This window comes from Rhincodon typus, chromosome 7, assembly GCF_021869965.1.
Source record: "Rhincodon typus isolate 14 chromosome 7, sRhiTyp1.1, whole genome shotgun sequence".
Lineage (NCBI taxonomy): Eukaryota > Metazoa > Chordata > Chondrichthyes > Orectolobiformes > Rhincodontidae > Rhincodon > Rhincodon typus.
Genome location: NC_063338.1, coordinates 93,581,554 through 93,587,980, shown reverse-complemented (window position 1 = coordinate 93,587,980; position 6,427 = coordinate 93,581,554). Strand labels below are relative to the sequence as shown.

The window sequence follows — 6,427 nt, the reverse complement described above, 5'->3', positions numbered from 1 at the left end:
TCAGTACTGAGGGAGCGCCGCACTGTCGGAGGGTCAGTACTGAGGGAATGCCGCACTGTCGGAGGGTCAGTACTGAGGGAGTGCCGCACTGTCAGAGGTTAGTACTCAGGGAGCGCCGCACTCTTGAATGGTCAGTCTTTCAAACAGGAAATGAAATGTCAAAAGTCTAGCATGTAAACACAGTAAGTATCCAGGAAAACCCCTAAAAGTTACTGAGGGACTGTGACCGGATGGATGTGGAAAGGATGTTTCCTCTTGAGGGAGAATCTGGAACCAGGTCTCTGTCCAAAAATTAGGGACTGCCCGTTTAAAACAGAGATGAGGCCATATTTAACCTCCCAGAGAATCTTAGGCATTCTCTTCCACAAATGGCATTGGGAATGGAGTATTTGAATATTTTTTAAGGCAGAGACAGATAGGTTCTTGATGATCAAGGGTCTGAAAGATTACTGGGAGAAGGCAGGACTGTGGAGTAATCAGGTCCATCAGAATCTTACTGAATGCTAGAACAGGCTCAAGGGGCTGACTGGCCTCTTCCTGTTTCTAATCCATATGTTTGTCTTCTCAGCTGGGCCCCTCCGCCACCTTTTGTAACAGCGAGACCACCCCAAGTGCCCTGGGTCCTTCCCCCTCCCGCCTAAAAAATCATTAGACATGGACTCTATGGTCATTATCACATTGTTCTTTTTCGTAGGAGCTTGCTGTGCTCAATTCATTTACTTCTTGCATTGCAACAAGGAGAACACTTTCAAAACATGCCTTCACTCTCTGTGGAGGAGTCTCAAACACCCTCAGCTTGTGAACGGCATAAGAGAAACACAAATTTATTTTCTTCCATAAACAAAATCTGAATTGTTTCGCACAACTGATTAAATACCAGACCCTGCAAGCCCAAGCAAAATTAGAAACATAGGAAAAGGAGTAGGCCATTCAGCCCCTTGAGTCTGTTCCACCACTTAGTGAGCTCAGGGGCTGATCTGTGGCCTAACTCCATCTACCTGCCTTTGGCCCATATCCCAGAACACCGTTGCTGAACAAAACTGAATCTCTCTCAGATTTCAAACTAACATCTGATCCAGCATCCACTACCATTTGTGGAAGAGAGTTCCAAACCTCTCCCACCTTTTGTGTGTAGAAGTGCTTCCTAACATCTCTCCTGAATAGTCTGGCCCTCATTCTTAGGCTATGCCAATAGTTAGAGTCATGGGGATGTACAGCATGGAAACAGACCCTTCGGTCCAACTCGTCCATGCTGACTAGATATCCTAAAGTAATCTAGCCCCGTTTGCCAGCATTTGGCCCATATCCCTCTAAACCCTTCCTATTCATTTACCCATCCAGATGCCTTTTAAATGTTGTAATTGTACCAACCTCCACCACTTCCTCTGGCAGCTCATTCCATACACGCACCACCCTCTGCGTGAAACAGTTGCCCCTTAGGTCCCTTTTAAATCTTTCCACTCTCATCTGAAACCTATGCCCCTCTAGTTTTGGACTCCCCCTACCCTGGGGAAAAGACCTTGGCTATTCACCCTATCCATGCCCCTCATGATTTGATAAACCTCTATAAGGTCACCCCTCATCCTTCCATGCTCCAGAGAAAATAGCACCACCCTATTCAGCCCCTCCCTATAGCTCAAACCATCCAACCCTGGTAACATCCTAGTAAATTATCACTGAATCCCTACAGTGTGAAAACAAGCCATTCGGCCCAACAAGTCTACACCAACTCTCCAAAGAGCATCCCACCCAGACTCATCCCCCTGTCCTATAACTCTGCATTTCCCATGGCTAATCCACCTAACATGCACATCTTTTGGACTATGGGAGGAAACCCACGCAGACACTGTAGGGGAGAATGTGCAAACTCCACACAGGTAGTCGCTTGAGTGTGGAATCGAACCGGGTCCCTGGTGCTGCGAGGTAGCAGTGCTAACCACTGAGCCACTGTGCTCCAAATCTTTTCAAGTTTCACAGCCTCCTTTCTATAGCAGGGAGACCAGAATTGCACGCAGTATTCCAATAGTAGCCTAACCAATGTCCTGTACAGCTGCAACGTGACCTCCCAACTCCTATACTCAATGCAATGACCAATAAAGGCAAGTGTACCAAACCGCCCTGTCTACCTGTGACTCCAGTTTCAAGGAACAATGAACCTGAACTCCAAGGTCTCTTTGTTCAGCAACACTCCCCAGGACCCTATCATTAAGTGTACAAATCCTGCTCTGATTTGCTTTTCCAAAATGTAACACCTCACATTTATCTAAGTTAAACTCCATCTGCCACTCCTCAGCTCATTGGCCCATCTGATCAAGATCCCGTTGTACACTGAGGTAACTTTCTTCGGTGTCCGTTACACCTCCACTAGAATCGCCAACTACTGGAAATAGTTTATTTTTAATCTGCCTTTTCCTGTGAATATCTTGAAATATTTGAAATCTGTGCCATGCAGAATATTCAAGGCTGGTCATGTTACTTAGCCATTTCCTCGACCTCCCAAACCTGATCTTCCCTCATACTCCCCCAGTCTCACTGAGCTTACCACACGGCCTTACCTGGGTCAGGCTGACCGGCCATTCTGGTGAGCTGACCAATTGCTGCCGACACGCTGTTTAACTGCTGGTCACTGAGGTCTCGGAGATCAATGCCGTACTTTACCAGCTCTTTGGCTATCCTCTGGATGGCAACATCTGTGGGAACAGAACACACTGTAGTATCACACAGCGACGTGCTAATGGCAGCCTGCTCTGACACGCAACGTTTGTTGCTTTCAGTCTCACAGCAGACATGCGATATAACTTTAAGAGACACGGAAATATAGAAAACAGGAGCGGGAGTAGGCCATTCGGCCCCTCCAAGCCTGTTTCAGTATTCAATGTGACCATGGCTGGTCACCCAACTCAGTCCCTGTTCCTGCTTTCTCCCCCATGCCCTTTAATCCCTTTAGCTTTAAGAACTATATCCGACTCCTTCTTTTGGGTCAATACCTTAGCACCACCTTGCGAAGGGCCACTATTGGATAGGTAATAAATATACTTTATCCATTCATGGGATGAGGGTGTTGCTGACCAGGCAGCATTTATTGTCCATCCCTAATTACCCAGAGAGCAGTTAAGAGTCAACCACATTTGCTGTGGGTCTGGAGTTACATGTAGGCCAGACCAGGTAAGGATGGCAGCTTCCTTCCCTAAAGGACATTAGTGAACCAGATGGGTTGTTCCTGACAACCAATAATGGATTCCTGGTCATCATTAGATCCTTAATTCCAGATATTTATTCAATTCAAATTCCACCATCTGCCATGGCAGGATTCAAACCCAGGTCCCCAGAACATTATCTGGGTCTCTGGATTAACAGTCCAGCGATAATACCACTAGGCCATCATCTCCCCAAAGAACTATCAGGATGGTTCTTAACATTCAATTCTCCACCTGCAACCACCCCCCCACCAATTGAAGCTCATTTCCAATCCAGGAAGACTGTAGGGGTCATGGTAATGTCACTAAACAAATAAGTTAAAGGCCCAGGGCAACACGGTGGCTCAGTGGTTAGCACTGCTACCTCACAGCGCCAGGGACCCGGGTTCACTTCCACCCTTCGGCAACTATCTGTGTGAAGTTTGCGTGTTCTCCCCGTGTCTGTGTGGGTTTCCTCCCACAGTCCAAAAATGTGTAGGGTAGGTGGGTTGGCCATGGGAAATACAAGGCTACAGGGGTAAAGTAGAGAGGGGAGATGGGTCTGGTTGGGATTCTCTTGGAAAGGTCAGAGTGGACTTGATGGTCAAAATGGCCTGTGTCCACATTGTAGGGATTCTATGATTCTAATGCTCTGGGGATATGGATTCAAATCAACTGCTATTGCAAGTGGGGAGCCAAGGGCTCAGTGGTATTGTTGCTGGACTGTTAACCCAGAGACCCTGGCAATGTTCTGGGGTCATGGGTTCAAATCCCACCACAGCAAACAGTGGAATTTGAATTCAATAAAAATCTGGAATTAAGAGTCTGCCAGTCTGTCCTCATGACTTCCCTATTAGATAATTCTACTCCATCTCCTCCACATTCTCTCCAAGGCTTGGAAACCCTCCCTGAAGTGTGGAACCCCAAACTGAACCAATGCATTGACCGTCCCTAGTTGCCCCTGAGAAGGTGATGCTGAGCTGCATTCTCAAACCGCTACAGTAGGTTGACCCACAATGCTATTAGGGAGGGAATTCCAGAATTTTGACCCAGTGACAGTGAAGGAACGGCGATATATTTCCAAGTCAGGATGGTGTGTGGCTCGGAGGGGAACTTGCAGGTGGTGGGGTTCCCATGTATCTGGTTCATCTAATGTCCTTTATAGAGAGGGGAATTTGCCACCCTTAACTGGACTGGCCTATATGTGACTCCAGACCAACAGCAATGTGGTTGAGTCTCTCCTGCCCTCTGAAATGGTCCAGGGCAGTTGGGTCTGGCATTGTAGTTGACACCCACAATCCATGAAAGGATTCCCTTTTTGATTCAGAATTTTCCCAAAGTTTCACAACAGGCAGATGGAGTACAATGTGGGAAAGTGTGAGGTCATGCACTTTGGTAAGAAGAATAAAAGCATGGACTATTTTCTAAATGGGGAAAAAATGCAGAAGTCTGAAGTGCAAAGACACTTGGGAGTTCTAGTCCAGGATTCTCTCGAGGTAAACTTGCAGGTTGAGTCAGTAGTCAGGAAGGCAAATGCAATGTTGGCATTTATTTTGAGAGGACTTGAATATAAAAGGAGGGATGTACCACTGAGGCTTTATAAGGCTCTGGTCAGGCCACATTTGGAGTATTGCGTGCAGTTTTGGGCCCCATATCTCAGGAAGGATGTACTGGCCCTGGAGCGGGTTCAGAGGAGTTTCATGAGAATGGTCCCAGGAATGGAAGCTTAACATATGAGGAACGTTTGAGGACTCTGGGACTATACTCATTGGAGTTTAGAAGGGTGAGGGATGATCTAATTGAAACTTTCAGAATACTGAATGGCCTGGACAAAGTGGATGTTGGGAAGATGCTTCCATTTTGTAGGAGAGTCTACGACCCGAGGGCACAGCCTTAGAGTAAACAAAAGACCTTTTAGAACGGAGATAAGGAGAAACTTGTTCAGCCAGAGAGTGGTGAATCTATGGAATTCACCGCCACAGAAGGCTGTGAAGGCCAGGTCATTGAGTACATTTAAGACTGAGATAGATAGGTTCTTGATTATCAAGGGGATCAAGGGTTACGGGGAGAAAGCAGGAGAATGGGGTTGAGAAACTTATCAGCCATGATTGAATGGTGGAGCAGACTCGGTGGGCCAAATGGCCTCATTTCTGCTCCTATGTCTTATTATTTTATATTTTTTTCTTATAGAATCTGAACTGCTGCTCAGCATAGCACTTGCAGTGACATAACAAATCTCTTCTTACAGGACCAGCTGGAGGACACTCGGCCCCTCAGACTGTTCTTCCACTCAGTTCGGTCACAGCTGATCTGTATCTGTACTCTGCTCTCGCTCTGAAGAAGACTCATACCAGACTCGAAATGGTACTCCATCTCTCTCTCTCTCCACAGATGCTGCCAGACCCTCTGAGTTTCTCTGTTTTTGTTGCAGATCTTCAGCTCTGCAGTAGTTTGCTTTTATCTGAACTCCACTAATTAGCCAAGGTACTGTAATGTTGAAACATTATGCACCATGACCATGGCCCCTTGTAATCTTATACATCTCCACCAGGACCCCCTCAGCCTTCTGTGCTCCAAAGAAAACACCCCGAGCTTAATGCAGCCTCACCTCATCGCTGAAATTCTCCATCTCCAGGCACCAGCCTGGTGAATCCCCTCTGCACCCCCTCCATCTCAATCACATCCTCCCTATCGTGTGCTTAGGTCAAGCACTACCACTGGATGTACAATGTGGTTGAGTGGTCCTGTTTCTGTACGATCCCACGGGCGCTAGTGAAATGCAACTCCCTCTTTGCTCAGTTCCTGCACCTTTCTGAAGCCCACTCCCTACTCCGGGCCACCTGAACGGCCACTAACCTGTTGGTCAGTTCCCTGCTGCCATCTGCACACAGCTCAGGGTGTCAGCAAACCGTCCCCAGGCTCTGGGATCTGCTTTGCCATTTGGGTGATGGCAGAGGCAGAGGAGGGGCTGGTGCTGCAAATGCAGGACGGGGTTGAGAAAGGTGAGAGCCTGCACTCCCAGCTGGGCTTCCCGAAGCAGCCGGCTGTCTCTCTCTCTCCCTCCCTGACGTCACGGCTTCACATTTCCGAGACAGATTGCTATACCCGCCCCCTGAGAGCCACTACTCCTCTAACAATTACCCACTCAGCCACCAACTCGCGCCACGCACAATGACTCACTCAGATCACACCAGCTCCTCAAACAAGTTGCCTGGCTCAGCGCCAGCTCATAGAATCCCTACAGTGTGGAA

General features: G+C 47.7%; 1 protein-coding gene across 1 annotated transcript in view; it reads right to left on the bottom strand.

The window, feature by feature from the left end:
• The window catches only part of LOC125483534 (receptor-type tyrosine-protein phosphatase-like N), a 15,023-nt gene extending 9,498 nt beyond the window's left edge, over positions 1–5,525 (bottom strand). Inside the window, exons 1-2 of the mRNA XM_048599271.1 lie at positions 5,423–5,525; positions 2,556–2,690 (exon numbers count right to left, since the gene is read on the bottom strand). Of these exons, the coding sequence (XP_048455228.1) occupies positions 2,556–2,690; positions 5,423–5,525 (238 nt within the window). The remainder of the gene's footprint in view (positions 1–2,555; positions 2,691–5,422) is intronic.
• Positions 5,526–6,427: the final 902 nt, after the last annotated feature.